Genomic DNA, 17,115 nt, shown 5'->3' on the forward strand with positions numbered 1-17,115 from the left:
AATTCCAGCCAGCCCTTCTTCAAATTGAAACGCCGAAAAATTTTTGGCAAAATTATTCCAATGATATTTCATTTCAGAAAGAATGTACATATATTATACAGTATCTCCCGGATATATGAACCATCGAAAATTCACGAGATTCGGTGCTTATAAACGGGAAGTGCTTGTATGAAAATACCGCTTATAAGCACTGACTGTGCTTATATTGAAATCCTCAGTTGTATGTATTGCCGGTTCATCTATGTAACGACTATTATTAAATAATAATTTTTCAATTTAAAATAGTAAAAAAATTGAGATGTCATTTACATAAATAAATGTGCAACAAATTCCAAAACCAGTCCAAGTGGTTCATAACCACACGTCTCCACTTTCTACTAAATGTATTTTAACATCTATCAAATTTCTGTTTTAACTTTGTGTCGTTTTCTCATGTGCACAACTTGCTGTCTTAACATTTCATTTTCGAAAGTGTTCCAAGCCAATCAGATCAACTTGATGGTAAGACAGCGATGGTAAGAAATTCGGCAAGGCAGATATGGTTTAACAGTGGAAATTTGCGGTCTCCACCTGACATTTCTGTCTTAACACAGCTTTTTTAACATAATCTGTACAAGGTGGAGACGTGGGGTAAAAGAATTTCAAAATGAAAGATGTATTTTCATTGCTTATAAGCGGGATAGTGACACATTTTTTAGAGCTTTTAATCTGGAAATGTTTATATCGTGATTTTTGGTGGATATTTAAATAGGGGAAATTTTCTTGCAATGTTTCTAGAGCTTATAAGCAGGAAATGCAACTGGGGGGCTTATAAGCGAATAATAAGCTGACTTCCAAAACGTCAATTGCTTTGCATACGTACAAAGTCTAATGTTCCATAACGCCGAACTACAAAATATTGACAATGTATACTTTTCCAAAACGCATCCGAAAAGTTATAGAAACGCATCACTAGAGCAATCAGCGCATCACAAACAAAGTTGATGCTTCGATTGTTATTGGTTACCATTGATGTTTTAAAAATGGAAAATTCAGAAAAATTGTTCATTGCTATATTGAATATTTAAAATATAATTTATATGGTTGCAATGTGTCGCAACTGTGCATATACAAACAGTTTGCATACCGTAGTATAACAGTATCCAATCATTGTATTGGTACGTTTTGGAAGTCAGCCATACTGTACTGCCAATGTCTCTTCCCACTTTATCCAAAATATGTTTCATTACAGCATTATCATGTTTTTTTGGCTTAAGCCACTCTCCTCGGATGCATGCCATATTTAATGAAGAAAATTAGAATTTCGTGCAGACCTTTGCAAAAAGTGCTTACGGAATCTTAAAGTACAAATGTTCCTTATTATTTTGCATATAAACACTAGTCTGGGTCAGGAGAGCTTTGCAAGATCTGCTCCATTAAATATCTGAATGTTTTCAAAATTATTAATTTTTCGAATATTTTTTGTTTATATGTACATATGTATATAAGGAAATTTATCAATTTGAAACTTACTAAATAAACTAGAAGACATTTATGCTAAGCCTCGCATTAAGAATTATTTTAAATTAACATCGCAAAAACAAGTGCTTCGACTTAAAAGTATGCGAAAAATTCACGCTAAAAAATTAATGTTCTACCCGTCACATTTAGCAATGTTTGACAGCGATTATTTGTATTTTTGTTGTTTTTTCTTTTGAATTTACTAGATTGACTTATTAGCTGAATATTTGTCAGCCAGAATACCAATAAAATAATGTAAAAAAAATATTTTTTAAAAACAAACTTTTATTTAACATGTACAATCAAAGGAATAAAATAAAGTAGTGTAACAAAAGATTTTTTAGCAAGAAAATTTTCTCAAAACTGCACTAAAATGAATAAAATAAAATAAGTTAAGGTCTCGTTAAAGTTACTAAAAGCCATTTAGTGAAAGGAGTTATTCAAACTCTAATGAAAATTACTAACAATTTGTACTAATTTACTTCGTTTTTAAAAAAGCTTGTCGGCGAATTCAGCGTACATGCATAATTGGTTAGGTATGTATGTATATGTATGTATGCAGATATTTAAATGTCGGTTTGCTATTCGCGCGACAAGCTTTTTTAAAAACGAAGTAAATTAGTACAAATTGTTAGTAATTTTCATTAGAGTTTGAATAACTCCTTTCACTAAATGGCTTTTAGTAACTTTAACGAGACCTTAACTTATTTTATTTTATTCATTTTAGTGCAGTTTTGACAAAACTTTCTTGCTAAAAAATCTTTTGTTACACTACTTCATTTTATTCCTTTGATTGTACATGTTAAATAAAAGCTTGTTTTTAAAAAATATTTTTTTTACATTATTTTATTTTATAATTTTTAGTCCATTTATAAAAGCGTTGTATGTTAAAAAGTGTTATTTCATTTTATGTACAAAATTTTGCAATAGATATTAAAATAATTCAACTTGCAATGAAAGAGAACAGAAGATTTGGCAAGCAAAATGTTGTTTGCTTATGGTTTGTATAAACATACATATGTACATATAGCAGCAGTTCATTTTATTTAAAGAAATGGCGTGTCGTCCATTTCTGTTGTAGACTGGCATATATTTAGGCGCAATATTTAACTTCTGCTGTCGGGGCGACATCTGGAGTCTTCTAATTCTTACAACGAGGTTCATATTTAGACTAGGTTGATATCAGAATTTGCCACAAGTAGCTTTGCTACACTATCACCGACAGCTTTAACAATTTTATAGTGGTTTTACGTTCTTTGGCAAATTACGCTCTGTTAGCCATAAATCTTACTATTTTTTGACCGCCTTTGAATCAAGACCCCTGGACCATATGGGGAATTCATTTATATTTTAAATTGCATTGTCATCGTGATTGGAACTATGCTGAAAATTTCAAGTCTCTAACTTATCGCGAAGTCAGTTTAAAATCGATTGGAAATTTCCGCGATTTGCGCGGGATGACCAAGTTAAATAAAAGCTTATAAAAATTAGGGATGTTCCGGGTATCCGGTAGATATCCGGAATCCGGCTTATCTGGCCTTTTTTCGGTTATCCGACTATCCGGCCGTATACTGACTAAAATCCGGCCGGATACTGGCTAAAATCCGTCCGGATTTCCGGATTTCGGTTATAGAAAATTCCAGTTAAAAATCTAGTTCAGAATTTTTTTTTATAATAAAATTAAATAGTATGTAATTATTAGAGTTAAAAATGTATACATTTTTCATTAGAAGCATTGCGAGTATAATATTAATAGATTGCTGCAAGGGGAAGGACCTACAGTTTTACGCCGACTCCGAACGGTGATTGTGAGAGAGAAACTGTTTATGGCAGAAATACTCTCGGAGGTTTGCCAATGCCAGTCGAGGGGCGACCATTATTAGAAAACAACTTTTGTTTTTTATGTTGGGTTGAACCAGGCTTGAACCCAGGCCCTGCGGAATGTTAGCGCCGACTGCTATCCGTTCATAATTCATTCCCCCGACAGCCGGTTCTACGTACCGGAATGACTCGGGTTTCACCCGACCAAGGGCTGTTGTTTCGGCGATCTAACACCGTTTAGGTCGGCGAAGTATCTCAGAAGTTGTCCGTCCATAGGGCAACATTCACTACGCATTCTCCTACTCAGGGCTGGCATCGAGTCAAACCCTGGGCCAGAAATATACACCTGCTGTGTATGCCGAAGTCGATTACACCACAACTCCACCTCAGTCAAGTGTAATGCCTGCGAGGGGTGGAGTCACCTCAGGGTCTGCTCGGGACTACGGACACACAGACAGTGGACCACGTCGTACGTGGCCCCCTGTTGCTCAAACAGAGCAGCCTCCACGGCAAACCATAGTCCGCCCGTGCAGCCCCACACACTCACACAGCAACCACACACAGTCGCCACAACACAACAACATAATAACACCACAGACCGTACCACAGCCACCACAGACCACATAACACACACAACCGCACCACCACCTACACGCCGCCGCCAACAACTCCTGGTTCCCCCCACAATCTGCACGGTATGTCAGACCAGAATATTCCGTAATGTGACATCAGTCAAGTGCAACACCTGCCTTGGCTGGTGCCACTTTAGGGCATGTTCAGGTCTGCATACCACGCGAGATTGGACGGGGAACTTCGAGGGCCCGTGTTGCGCTGCTCGGTCGCAGACTTCAATTGCGACGCCCCCCACCACCACCACAGGGCGGCAATCACCTCAGCAGCACACACAGCCAACGGCGGCAAGAACATACACCTCACTTACACCCCACATCACGACACGTCTCCCGAACCACATGAAGCTCCTTCAATTCAACTGTAACGGGCTACAGAGCAAGATTGAGGAGATAACCGTCTTCATGTGTCGGCATGGTATATTAATAGCTGCGGTCCAAGAGACGAAGTTGCACAGCAATTCAACTTTGTTGAATTGCGCCGGGTACAACGTGCACCGTCGAGATCGCGAGCGAAATAATGGTGGTGGCTTAGCGTTCATCACGCACCACACCGTGCAGTATCGTCTTATCGAAGCAGACATCGACCGCAGGGATACCACCCTAGAATGTCAGGGCATCGCTATCCGGTCAGGCGATGTCGAGCTCGAAATATTTAACATATACATACCCCCTGTCACCTGCTGCCCGGCAGGATATCACCCTGATATAGGTGCGCTCCTCAGAGGTGAAAACCGTATGGTAGTAGGTGACTTTAATGCGCACCACGATCTTTGGCACTCAAGCCTGTCAAACGATCGTAGGGGAACAGACTTGGCTGAGCAGATAGACGATTCGACATTCTGCACAATGAACGACGACGCACCCACCAGGATTATGGGTAACTGCAGTAGCTCGCCAGACATCACAATAGTCAGCGCTGGTCTGATAAACAGCATAACGTGGCGACCTATGCTGACTCTAGCATCAGACCATCTACCCATAGTCATCTCGATTGATAAACCAACCGACTTTGCCTCCGCCAAACACCGGACCTATATCAACTTTTCTAAAGCTGATTGGAAAGGTTACGCGGAGTTTACTGAAAACACCTTCGCAGCGCTCCCCACACCAACCGACGTCCATCTCGGTGAACGTAAGTTCCGCAGGGCTATCACTGCTGCTGCAGCTCGCTTCATACCGGCAGGATGTATATCGGACCCACGTCCAAACTTCCCTGCCGAAGCGGCTGTTCTAGCTGATGAGCGTAAAAGCCTTCGTCAGGCCGATCCCGGAGATCCCCGTATCAGGGATCTCAACGCGGAGATTCGGCAACTTGTAAACGTACATAAGCGGAAGAAGTGGGAGGAGCACCTGAAGACTTGTAATTTCACCTCTGGTGTGAGCAAGCTTTGGTCAACCGTGAGGTCATTGTCTAATCCGACGAAGCACGACGACAGAGTCGAAATTTCCTTCGGCGACCATGCTTCGTCGGACCCAGAGCGATGCGCGAGCTATTTTAGCCGGCAGTTCATACTGCATCCTCCGGTGGACAAAGCCAAGCGTCGAGTGACCAGAAGGCTGCACAAACTGCCAACAACTTGTGCCCCCCTTGCTTTCACTTGCGGTGAAGTTCAGGTGGCCATCGGGAAGGCGAAAGCCTCCAAAGCCATGGGTCCCGACGGAATATGCATGCTGATGCTGAAAAATTTGGCTCCTGCGGGGGTAGCGTACCTAACGGAGGTCCTCAACTTGTCAATGGCCACTCTCATCATCCCAGACATCTGGAAGGTGGGGAGAGTGGTCCCACTGCTCAAACCGGGGAAACCCGCCAACAAAGGAGATTCGTATCGTCCGATTACACTCCTTTCCCCGGTAGCGAAGACACTCGAGGCCTTGCTACTCCCGTACTTCACAAACCACCTGACCCCAGCGAAGCATCAGCATGGTTTCCGTAAAGTGCACAGTACAACAACAGCACTTAACGCCATAAACACTCAGATAACTCGTGGCCTTAACCGTAACCGTCCCTGTGAGAGAACGATTCTAGTAGCGTCAACCACCAGAGGGAGTCTCGATTGTCTCTATGCCGACGATTGCTCGTTCATGGCGACTGGGAATGGAATTGATGACCTGTGTTCGAAAGTAATCGGCTATCTCTCCGAACTTTCTCGCTTTTTCACTGCAAAGTGTCTAGCCCTCTCCCCTACGAAATCCTCTGCGACCCTGTTCACAACCTGGACGAAGGAGGTCAGGCTACCGCTGGGAATTCACGTCGATGACACACCAATTCCGGCGGTGAATAACCCCAAAATACTCGGAGTAACATTCGACAGCTCTCCTTCTCTGTGCACGCAACCGCTATTGTCAATAAAGTACAGAGCCGCAACAAGGTCCTCAAGTCGCTAGCCGGCAGTACTTGGGGCAAAGACAAAGAAACGTTGCTGGCAACATACAAGGCAATAGGCCGGCCGGTTTTGAACTACGCAGCGCCAGTGTGGTCGCCAGGGACTAGTAGGACGCAGTGGACGAAACTACAGACGGTACAAAATACGGCACTTAGGACAGCGACGGGATGCCTCTTGATGTCGCCTGAACACCACTTGCACGGCGAGGCGCAAATGCTCCCAGTTAAGGAGCATAATATAATGCTCTGCAAGCAGTTCCTGATCGGGAGCCACAGAAGTGGCCACCCAAGCAGACAGCTGCTTGCAGAGGAGCCCTCGCCTAGGCACGTCAGGAGGCATCTATATGAACTGACGGACGAAGTCCAGAGGTTCATTAAGCAACCTCTGGACCCGACAGCGTACAGACAGGCCCTGAACGGCATTCACAGGGACTCAGTCTCGAGTTATGTAGACTCTAGACCTGTGAATGCCGTTCTAGGCACACCACCCCCGGACATAGACGAGACAGAGCTTCATCTGCCTCGGGAGACACGCACTACACTCGCACAACTTCGCTCCGGCTACTGCAGCAGGCTGAACTCCTACTTGAGTAGGTTGAATGAGGATGTGCCGAATGAGTGTCCGGCATGCGGAGAGACCCCACATGACTCGAAACATCTCTTCGCATGCCCGGAAAACCCGACAACCCTAACGGCCTTGTCCCTGTGGACAAATCCCACAGAAGCTGCACGCTTCCTAGGGTTGCCGTTAGTGGAACTTGACAACAACGACTGAGATACCAACCGATCTGGGCGGGGTTGTTGTAGCCGCTACAACAACAACAACAACAATCCGTTCATAATTCACTGGAGACTTCATTTCTCAACCAATTAAGAGTTTTTATTCTTTTTTTTTAATAAAAGATAATAAAATTTGCTAGAGACTAGTTGAGCCCTACTTTTGATTTTTTATTTGCTTATATTAAATTTTTTAGTGCAAAGTGCAGGAAGTGCCAATTTTGAAGAAAATCGATTCTCCTGTTCCAGTTAAAAAATTTACAAAATAAAAACTGGTTAAAAACAATTGTAGAGTTCTCCCAAACGAAAAAAAAATAAATAAAAAACAATGATTATAAATGTTATATAAGTATTTTTTGTTTTTTGTTTTTGGTTTCTGTAAAAATTTTGGTTATGCAGTTTTATAGATCAAATTAATCAAATTCGTTGAGAAATGAAGGCTCCAGTGGAATATGAACATTAAATTCCATTTATTGACCACTGTGATTCCACCAAATTAAAAGATCTTCTTGTCCGGGTATAAGGGGAAGCTGTAAATATTTCTGCATTTCTCCATTGTTTGGCTATCCACATCATTACAAATACTGGAATCAGTATCAGAGCCGTTGGCGATTTCCTCAAAGCATTGCCAAATATCCTGGTCTCGCTCTTCAATAGAAGCTTTCACTAGAGTTGGGCCTTTTTCATATGATTCAGCAGGTTTCTTCATGCTAACTGATTTATATTTTCGAATTATTTAGTTCACCACGTGAAGCGAAAACATTTTTCATCACTTCACATAAAATTACGATTCGGTGTAATTCAAATGTAAATTAATTAATTTGTCAAAAACTTTTCACTGTGAAAACTTTTTTCACAAAAAATTTTGTGGTTTGTGATAAAGAATATCATTGTCTTAAACTCACAATAATTTATTAAATTATTACTTGCTAGATGTTAATGGAATAGCCTTTAATGATCGAGAATCGCTTAAAATGATATAAAGAAACGATAAAGTGAAAAAATTAAATTTTCACTGACATTGAATTTTTCATTTTCACTTCACAGTTTCATAGAACCAGAATTGGCAGGATTATATCATAACTTGGATTTCAGAGGAGAAATTGTGAGTTCTTAATTACGTATTGGACTGTTCAGCTCGAAAAAGCAGAAATTCTAGTTAAACAAAAAAACCCAATAAACCAAAATATTGCGAAATTTGTTGAGGGCAAGAGTCTACCGGATATCCGAATCCGGCTCTTATTTTATACAGAATATCCGGAATCCGGTTATCCGGCAAAATCTCTATCTGGCACATCCCTACCAAAAATCATGGCCATCTGCAATTTAATTTTGGACTTTTCGCATGCTATAATTGAAAAGGGACACAGTGTGCGCAGTAGTGAATACACTTAAGCGACAAGTGAACGATTCCAGACGAAAACGATACTCATGATAAAGCTGAATATGAATTCAAAGTGATTTCGGTTGAAATTGACACGGAAGTGAATTGCAGATCTTACCTGAATATCACGTAAAAAAGTACTATTTTAATTTTATTTATTTTTATTTATGTCTAACAACTAACTATAGTTATAACAGACATTAAGCAAAATATTAAATATAACTATCAGTCATTATGCTAAGTTGTCTACTTAAAAATTTTAATTTACAAATTCAAAAAACCAATCTAGAATTTCAAACAGATTAGGAATAACAAAATTTACATGATATTAATGACTGGACATAAGATGTCTTTCCAATTCTAATGTAGTTGCTCTAGTATTGGTAAAATATATGTCTAAAAAATTTGAAAAATAATTGAAGTCTGATAAGGTTCTGTTTATTGGCGCATTTGCACCATAAACCGTTCTGCTTAACCCAACCTTAAACGCGTCAAAACGACGCAAGTTACGGCTAGGAACATAAAAATGAATTTCTCCCACGTATAACAATGCCTACCTCGCAGGGACTTTTAATATTTGAAACAATTTAATTTAAACAAGCTGAAAGTTTTAAAAAGTAAACCGCGATTAACTAACCATTATTTATTTAAAGTGTTTCAGTAAAGAATCTAACCTGAGTACGGATAATACGTATAATAATTATATGGAAATCATATTAAAAGGATTTAGTAATTTTCATTTAAAAAATTCTAAAAATCAATGGTAGAAAATTTTCAGGTATGCAGTTTTGTAGCTCATTCAATTTTAGTCTAATAAAGTGGAACTTTTAATTCGCGAAATACCCGAAAGTTCGCGAATTAAAATTGCACTTTATTAGATTAAAATTTAATGGGCTACAAAACTGCATACCCGAAAATTTTCTAAATATTCTGATTAAATATTTGTAAATTTTCATGGACTCTTTTTGAAGTTTGATTAATTTTTTTTGAAATTGTGCAAGCTTTGAAACTTTTATTTATGTGGTTTCTGTTATAGATTGAATCATATTTTAAATGAAAACAAGCTATTTTTAAGCAAAAAAAGAAAAAGCAAATTTTAAGCAAAAAACACGCACTACGGACAGCGACTGGATGCCTTGTTATGTCGCCTGAACACCACCTACACGACGAGGCGAAATTGCTCCCGGTCAAGGAGCGTAACACCATGCTCTGCAAGCAGTTCCTTGTCGGGAGCCATAGACGTGGTCACCCGAATGGGAAGCTGCTTGCAGAAGAGCACTCGCCCAGGCACGTCAGGAGGCATCTCTACGAACTGACGGACGAAGCCCAGAGGTTCATTAAACAACCTCTGGACCCGTCAGCATATCGACAGGCCCTGAACGGCATTCACAGGGAGTCAGTCTCAAGTTACGTAGACTCCAGACCTGTGAATGCCGTTCTAGGCGCACAACCACCGGACATAGACGAGACGAAGCTTCATCTGCCTCGGGAGACAAGAACAACAATAGCCCAACTTCGCTCTGGCTACTGCAGCAGGTTAAACTCATACCTCAGCAGACTAAACGCGGATGTGCCGAATGAGTGTCCGGTATGCGGAGAGACACCTCATGACTCGAAGCATCTCTTCGTATGCCGGAAAACCCAACAACCCTAACGCCTTTGTCCCTGTGGACCGACCCCATTGAGGCTGCACGCTTCTTAGGGCTGCCGTTAGTGGAACTTGACGACAACAACTGAGATATTAACCGATCTGGGCGGGATTGTTGTAGCCGCTACAACAACAACAACAACCGACTTCAATGCTCATATAAAAATTTAAGATTATCGTTAATTTATTCATGATCCAATGGTCGGATTTAAACCAAATAATTATGGAACCACGTGTGAGGTAACACCTTTTCTTTAAAAAAAGAATCATAGAAATCGGTTAACGTGGTGTAAAGTTATGCGGTAACATACATAAAAAAAATATTCCGACGAATTGATGATAACCTTCTCCTTTTTGTGAAGTCGGTTAATTATTAAAAATAAATAAATAAACATCAGTTGCAAACAATACCATTTTAAATTTCGGGTGCTAATTAGTTGACTGTAGGTGTATGTATATTTTTGTTATTATAAGGGGCGCTTTGCCCAAAATTACATTAAAATTACAAATTTGACGTGTTACTTTGGGTACCTTTTGTACTTTCTTGAGTATAACTGTTTCAGCGCAAAAGGGAGACATCCAAAAGTCATCGAAAATGCTTACGACGCTGAAATAAATTTTTGCTCCTTATTGAAAATAAACCGTAACGACCCTAAGGCTACGGTTACTATGCATGCGTATTCTGACGAACTTTTGTTCTGACGTTTTTTTCGGAACAAAAAATACGAAACAAACACGTATTTTTTTGTTGCGACGACTTCGTCAGAACAAAAGTTCGCCAGAATAGACATGCATTGTAACCGTAGCCTTAGTTTGTTACTCGTTATTATCAAAAAAGTAATATTTTAACTTGTTTTCCATTTTGAACTTACCGCAACTACTTGATTTATCTTATTAACCGACTTCAAAAAGAAAAAGGTTATCAATTCTTCGGAATATTTTATTTTTTATGTATGGTATCGCATAGCTTTGGACCACGTTAACCGATTTCTATAATTCTTCTTTTAAAGGAAAGGCGTTACCTCACAGGTGGTCCCATAATTATTTGGTTTAAATCCGACCATTGGATCATGAAAAAATTGACGATAATCTTAGATTTGTATATGAAAATTTATGTCGGTTGCTGTTGTTGATGCGGCTACAACACCAGACCGGCTAGTTCCTCAATCCTCTATAGGGTCCGTCCATAGGGACAGAGGCGTTAGTTGAGTGGCCTTTAGTGGGCATGCGAAGAGATGTTTCGAGTCGTGGGGTGTCTCTCCACATGCCCCACACTTTTTCCTAATGGCAACAACATTTTTTACAACAGTTTCTTTGCTGTCTTAAAAATTACCCATTTTCACTTCGATGGTTTGACATGGTAGGTACGATATGTACATGCATATGCATATGTACATATCGTCACCTGAAATGCAACAAGTAATTTTTAGCAAAAAAAACCGACTTAAAAAATATATCTATATATTTCATGATCCAATGATCGGATTTAAACCAAATTAGTATGGGACCACCTCTGAGACACTACCTTTCCATTGCAAAAAGAATTTATAATAAAAAATTATAATAAAAAAAAACAAAAAAAAAAAAAAATCCTTTTTTGGAAGTCGGTTAAAAAGACGAAACAAACATCGTCGCTAAAATACAAAAAGTCGTAACTAATAAAAAATTCAAAATTCAGTTTTTGATTGATATGATGGATTTCATCGAATTACAGCTCCCACATATTGTATGAAAAAAATAAAAAATATTAGTCACGACTTTTTCCATTTCAGTCACGATGTAATATTCGCACCAGCTCTATGCGAATTATGTATTGTAAGCTTAACCCTCAAATAAACTTTTTACTATTGTTGGCAGCAATTACAGCGTTTACTTTCATAACAAAATTGATATTGCACATTGGATATGGTTTCATCAGCTCAGGGAAATATACTTAAAATAATTAAACGTTTTTGTAGAAGAATTGCAAAAAATGTACCAAGTACCAATAAAATGTCATTATACTAGGAATATGCCTTTTCCAATTACTGAGTATTTGTAATTGTACTGGTACTTGTATTTAGATTTTCCAAATCTGGAGGTGTACTCTACATTGCGATTTGAAAAGCAAATCATTCGGATTCGAAAGCTTCGCACTATAACTTTGGGACTTTTTATTATTCCCGTGTATATTCATATGTTTATCGCTTCCTCCACATTCTCACGCCCTGCTACCAAATCTTGAATATTTCTCAACAGTTTTTTTACATTCAAGTTAGAGATGGGCAAAAGTCGTGCTTTTCTACGTGACACGTCGTGTCACGCTTTTTCACGCGTGAGCGTGAGCGGCTTTCAGTGAAAAATCACGTAATATCAAAAAAAGCTTGTAGGCTATTTTAAACATACCGAACTCAATAAGAAACTATCAAAGTCTTTAAAGCAACATGTTAAGACACGGTGGAACTCGTTATTTATAATGCTGTCAAGCATTCACGAAAGGCGACAAGAAGTTCAACAATTATTAATAGAAAGAAATGAGGTTCATAAACTATCTAAAATAAATGCAAATTTGTTGGAAAAATTGTTAGAATTTCTGGCACCTTTCAAGATGTGTTCTGAAAATTTGAGCGCGGGTTTAAATCCAACCATCCACGAGTACGTTCTGTGGTACAATAAACTACAAAAGCATTGTGAAGTGAATGCATCTGATTCTGAAGTCATCATCGATTTGAAGAAAAACCATTTTCTGGGATTGTTTTTAAATTCTCCGTTTAAAAAGTTACAGTTTATATCTGCAGAACAGCGCGAACGTATAATAGGGACAGTAAAAGCAATGCTTGAAGATAACTTAGGTAGACATGCACTTGAAGAAAAGAGCGCTCGCCCTCAGCACGATTCCCAAATTCTGGATGATGATATTCCTTCTACCTCGAAAAGGGCAAAAACCCGTGCAACTTTTGACGAATTCAAACATGCGACAAATGAATCTGCAGAAACAGTTTTTGAAGAAATTAATACGGAAATACAGATTTATTTGAACAAATCGGAAAACAAAAGTTGTGACGATGTTTTAAAATTTTGGGAAAAAGCTAAAGATTTGCCCCTTCTTAGAACTCTTTCAAGGCAAATTTTAAACATACCAGCTAGCTCAGCAACTAGTGAAAGAGTGAAAGAGAAACAAAAATATGAGCTAATAGGTCCATTCAAGATCAAAAAAAATTTACGAATTGTTACTAGTACTTGCAAGTTTTTACTGGAAATGCATTCAATAACAAAAAATATTTGCGAGAGAGCGAATTCGAGAGCGTAACTACCCGAGAGAGCTGCAAACTCTTCCGAGTAATAATTTTACTAGCAGGAATTTGCAGGAGTCAAAAAGTAAGGTTATGTTTCAATTTCAAACGTAAACATACTGTTGAAGAGGATGATTTGATGAAACATAATTAGTGAAATGAAAATATGGATGTTAATTTTAACCATCATAAAGTGTCAAAATGGCTTAAGTTGCAAGTTTTTACTAGTTTTGCGTTCAATAACTTTTTCTGAAAATTTTCTCTTTCTCTCTATTTTTCTTTTATGCTCTCGTTGCATGTACGTACTGGAAAAGTTATTGAATGAACCTAATGTCATTTTAATATTACATACGTTGAATAAATATTGAAACCAATTCTTTTTTATACTCGTAATAGATACATAAGTATGTATATCTGAAATTTGTTAAAATAATAATAGTGCCTTCAGCCCTTGCTAGGCGTGTGGCCAAGCTTTTGTAATAATACTTGTGTTATAAAAGGCTATTTATATGAAATACTATTTATATAAATAGTTTCAATTTCAAAAAAATGTCCGTGAAAACCGTGCGTGAGCGTGCGTGATTTAAAAAATAGACGTCGTGAGCGTGCGTGAACGTGATTGAAAAAAAAATAGCAGGACGTGAGTGTGCGTGATTTAAAAAACCATCAACGTGAGCGTGCGTGAACGTGAGCCAAAATTACTCACGTGCCCATCTCTAATTCAAATATTCAAAATAATAAGCCTAGCCCAGGTACGTCAGGATTTGGAGGAATTTACAGGATGCTATTTCCGTAGGACACCTTACACAAGGTTTATTAGAGGCTTAAAGTGCTTTTCCTGTAAATCCTTTAAACCTGCAAATACTGAAGTACCTGGAACACTTCATGATTTCAAAATTAAGTTTGTATTCATACTCACGTTTCGCATCTGGTATCTCTTTAGTAGGTGACCAAACTAATAAGGCGCGATCGTTAAGACCTTCTGGTTTACGTTCATTTTCTGGTATAAGAGGTGGACATATGGCCTGGTAGTCGCGACCGACACGAATTTTTTCTAGAAATACATTTATACATAAGCCGGGAATGTTTCCAAAGTAAACTTTTTTAAATTTTATCTTACCCTCATATTCGCTCTGTTTATTTTTTGACTTTCCGTTGCGCTTAATGGCTATTAGAAAGATAATTAAAAACGGAAGTCCTATGTACAATTTCTTTATTTTAAAGATCTTATAAATTTTCAACTCACAATTATCATCATCGGAACTAGTTTCCGGAGTTCCCGCACCACCAGTACCCCCACTACCAATATTGGAACTCCCGCCTACTGTACCACCAGCAACGCTGCCGCCGTGACCATTCGGACTTGGACCGCGTGATCGCCTCCCATTCCGTACCAACTCTGAGTTTCTCTCAGCCAGGACCATTTTGTCTCGAATCAGTTTAACTCGGTTTTGTTTCTCCAGTTTTAAGCTTTTCCAGTTCTAGCTGCGCTGTTTCACGCAATTAACAAAATATACTAGGCAACTCAATTGAAATCTATAAACATATGTAAATAAAATAGAAGATCAAGTAAACATTTCCTCTTTAATTTTCACTCATTGAAATTTGCAAATTGAACTGAATTGAGAAGTCTTTCAACATAGAGCTGAGAAAGTGAATAAGAAGCAAACAAACGATGCGACAAAAAGTCCATTCAGCACAATGGTCGAGAGTCAGTAACCACTTGCACAGCGCACTTATAAACGACCGTAGATCGTAAATTCCGCAAATGTGGTGGAACAAAATCATCGAACAGCCAGTTACCCAGCTGAGCGTTTTTTACACCTTTAATAATTTGGATATTTCACTTCTCTGCTATTCAGTACATTATAATTACACAAATTTTTAGTTATTACCTTTTTATTCCCTTATCGTTCCAACGGAGATTTTCTCAGCCAGTCACTACACAGTCTCAATTTAAACTAAGCTAGATACTTCTCAACACCAGGAATTCGTTGCGAGTTTTTGATATTACTTCGTTAGATCTTATACCAGCTCGAATAGTATTATCTAAGGTAGTTACAGAAAATTATTTAAATTTAAAAAGGCGAGAGCGTCCGATGTGCCAACTGCTGCAGCCTCGCTTCTAGCCACAATCACAATGAATGGGCAGGTAAAACTCTCAGCCGCTGTATTGTAAGCACTCCGCTGAATTCACAGCTTACTTTAAAAAACGACCGTAGTGAATGTGTACGTAACTTTAGCCAACAAAAAGAGCCCAAGACATGTACATAGTAAAGGATTGTTTTAACACACTCTTTTTGAAGTATACTTCAATAAAAAAGAAATTTAAAAGTAATAAAAATCGTATTGAATGGCATATTTTGAATTTACGATAAAGGGGAAGAGCATGTCCACTTCAAAAGGCCAATCTTCTCATTCAGCACCACACGCTGTGTTTCGTGAGCTGATTGCCGAACAAAAGGTCTGTTCGATGAGTGCACTAAAAGTATCAAAAAGTGCAGTGCGGCACACCCTCTGACATTTAGGCCCAATTTCAGATGACCCATTTAAGTAGAGATTGTTGATTAACTTCCACTATTCATTTTCAGATCATACATTTAATCTGCACTTAAATAGCAAATATTGGCTATTTAAATATCGTCGGCTGGGTAAAAGATTGTCGTAAGCGCCATTTTGACGATTTTTAGTTCTATATTCAGTTATTTATTTTGAAATAAGGTCCTGGGAAAATTTTCCAATACGGAACCCGGCTTTAAAAAAAAACAAAAATGAAGGGGTTTAGAGCGGCTTTTTATGATTGTAAATCTGGAAACCCCACCCTCCGGAGGCTTATAGTTTTTATGAAAATTTAATTTTAAGTTGCAAAAAATGTCAACTTCAACCTCACTTCTTGCTTTGTAAACCAATTGAACTAAAATGTCGGAGCTGCCTCACAACAAAAAATGGCCAAAACAAAAAAAGCACTGAAAACGAGAAACAATAAAAACGGGCATTGTAATTAATTTTTTTTAATTAAATATCGATGTATTGATAAAAAAAAGTGAATCAGTCTAAAATTTAGAGATTTTGTAATAAAAATGTTAACTTAGTTATTTATGCAAGTATTGATTTTTATGGTAAAATCGCGCGATTTTTTATTACAAATGTTCACTATTTATCAAAGTATTGATTTTTATGGAAAAAGCGCGCGATTTTTTATTAAAAATTTTCATTATTTATGAAATTATCGATGTATGTTTTCTACATTTGTGTACTTTGAACTACAATAACACCAGTAAATATTATTTCCCCTCGAAAAAAATTATACCGTTATGATCAGAAGTAAGATCGATCCTAATATTATTATTTTTAATAAGAGCCATGTACGTATTGTACACTTATACTCCCTAATTATACGCACTTATTTGTGGTGTATTTTTTTTAACGTATGGTAGCATAGGGTTAATTCCAAAACGTCAAAATACAAAGCATTGGTCTCTTTTATTTCTAAACCGCACTAGAAGAAAACATCTAACTTGCGCAACCTAGTTGTAAACTAGCATCAAACCGTGGTTGCGCACATTTGACATTACAACCTACTGGGGTTTGGAAGTAAAAGAGACTGATGCTTGTATTATGACGTTTTGGAAAGCAGCCATACATTTTGTGTTACTGTCAGCCATTGTTATTTCTGCTTGTTTGTGAAATGTGCAAAC

General features: G+C 38.2%; 1 protein-coding gene across 4 annotated transcripts in view; it reads right to left on the reverse strand.

Annotated features, from left to right (window-relative positions):
* The window catches only part of LOC118734097 (REST corepressor), a 44,608-nt gene extending 28,920 nt beyond the window's left edge, over nucleotides 1–15,688 (reverse strand). Inside the window, exons 1-4 of one of the 4 annotated variants that reach the window (XM_036463802.1) lie at nucleotides 15,313–15,678; nucleotides 14,664–14,953; nucleotides 14,538–14,585; nucleotides 14,337–14,471 (exon numbers count right to left, since the gene is read on the reverse strand). In XM_036463802.1, the coding sequence (XP_036319695.1) occupies nucleotides 14,337–14,471; nucleotides 14,538–14,585; nucleotides 14,664–14,841 (361 nt within the window). In that variant the 5' untranslated portion in view covers nucleotides 14,842–14,953; nucleotides 15,313–15,678. Of the gene's footprint in view, nucleotides 1–14,336; nucleotides 14,472–14,537; nucleotides 14,586–14,663; nucleotides 14,954–15,312 lie in introns of all 4 variants that reach the window. The other 3 variants (XM_036463803.1, XM_036463804.1, XM_036463805.1) reach the window with 3 other exon arrangements.
* Nucleotides 15,689–17,115: the final 1,427 nt, after the last annotated feature.

Source organism: Rhagoletis pomonella, unplaced genomic scaffold (assembly GCF_013731165.1).
Source record: "Rhagoletis pomonella isolate Grant_MI unplaced genomic scaffold, Rhpom_1.0 Rhpom_scaffold_00002, whole genome shotgun sequence".
Lineage (NCBI taxonomy): Eukaryota > Metazoa > Arthropoda > Insecta > Diptera > Tephritidae > Rhagoletis > Rhagoletis pomonella.